This window comes from Humulus lupulus, chromosome 2, assembly GCF_963169125.1.
Source record: "Humulus lupulus chromosome 2, drHumLupu1.1, whole genome shotgun sequence".
NCBI classification, from domain to species: Eukaryota; Viridiplantae; Streptophyta; class Magnoliopsida; order Rosales; family Cannabaceae; genus Humulus; species Humulus lupulus.
The window spans coordinates 276,612,423-276,614,117 of NC_084794.1; the positions used below are offsets into that span (position 1 = coordinate 276,612,423).

At 32.9% G+C, this 1,695-nt stretch overlaps 1 protein-coding gene across 1 annotated transcript; it reads right to left on the minus strand.

Moving 5' to 3' along the window:
• Positions 1 to 244: 244 nt before the first annotated feature.
• Positions 245 to 1,408, minus strand: LOC133819483 (phylloplanin-like). Its single transcript, XM_062252748.1, has 2 exons — positions 1,137 to 1,408; positions 245 to 797 (listed from the first exon to the last, which is right to left on the minus strand). The coding sequence occupies exons 1-2, from the start codon at positions 1,315 to 1,317 to the stop codon at positions 508 to 510; spliced, it is 471 nt and encodes a 156-aa protein (XP_062108732.1). The 5' UTR covers positions 1,318 to 1,408; the 3' UTR covers positions 245 to 507.
• Between the last annotated feature and the right edge of the window lie 287 nt (positions 1,409 to 1,695).

Genomic DNA, 1,695 nt, shown 5'->3' on the forward strand with positions numbered 1-1,695 from the left:
GAGTTCTTTCCTCTTCTGCCTACTTTGTTTTACTATTTCTAGTTTATTTGTAACATTTATCGTAGAGTTGTGATTTTTTCTATTTCATCTCCTTATTTTTATATTTACTTGTACTTTTGCAATAGAGTTGTAAACTTATTTAATCATTGTCTTGTCTTTTGTATTCTTTTGTTTAGAGTTGTAATAGTTCTTATTTTTCATTGAGGCAATAACATTATCTCTAACAATTAATTTACCAACGATGTTGAAACATGTAATATAAAGTGATTTTATTTCTTTTCTTTGCAGCTAGAAGAAATTCCTCTTAGCAAAATAGTACACACACAAAATAGAAAAAACAAAGAACACATTATAACTAAATGAAACGACACGCATATTGTCGTTTGACCACCTTATTTAAGTAGTAGTAGTGGAATGATCATGTGACAATAATAATATATATGTAATAATTTTTTAAGGTACGTACTTAGGTAGATAGGTAGATATATATATATATATATATATGTACTAATTATTAATAGTCTGTAGGAAATTGAAGCCAGAAGGACCAAGGGTGGTAATGTTAAGCAAGCCAGAGACGATGGTTCCAAGAGTTTGAAGTAAAGATATGAGCACCCCATCCGAAGGCAGAGTGGCGTTGCAGGTGGACAAAGGTGTGGTCACCACTAATTTGCACTGAGACTGTAGAGAAGACAATACCAACTGTACTGGATCCAACAACATTGAGAAAACTCCTGCGTTGTTTGTTGTTGTGCTTGATACCACATTTCCATTGCACTGAAGTTGGACAAGAGCATCTACAACACACCACCATATATACCATTCCATTACCGATTAGCATACCATATATTATTGATTGTATAAATAAATATATATACATGTGTGACATTAATTATTATAAGAAAATATAAAATGTGGTACGTACGTACGTGAGAGCCATAATTTGAGAGTATAGACAAATTAAACTTCATTAAATATATAATAATGCATGCAAATTCATCAAATTAAGGAGCAATAGGAGATAAGATACTGAACTAGCTTGTATATAGAGATTATGAACTAAATAGATAATTAGATAGATTCGAACTCAAGATTACATATATAATTGTTCGTAGATGTGTGTGTGTTAAGCTTACTAGAGAAAACAGGGGTTGAAGCTGAAGTGCTATTGACTCTGCCATTGGCAGTGCAAAAGACAGTGCCCTGTACACGGATCAAACCCAAGAGGTGGCTGATGATCTCACCAAGTTGGGCTTCAGCCATTGAAGCAGCGAATAACACACATATCACAAACACAACTGACATTTTCAAGGCCATGTTTTTTGGCTCAAATATTAATCAGCAAATTCAACAAAACCCTTTTCTTGATGAAGATCTATATGTATATCACTTATATTGGCTTGGTGAAAATACTCTTCATATAAACCCTTATTTATAGCAAGGCCAAAGCCAAGTTGATGCAGTTTTGTTTGACAAAATAGTACAACTTGGATTTTCTTCAACTTAAGTTGAGATCAAATAAGAACCAAAAGAACAAGTAGGAAAGTCTCTTGGTATATAATAAAACAAGGTTTAAATTATCTTTTCCATGCATGCGTGCTTAGTTTGTGGGCTTCACCCTAATGAAATGGTACTGATCTTTCCTTTAATTTGTTGGCCTCTTTAAATATAGGCTTATAGAATATTGATTGCCCT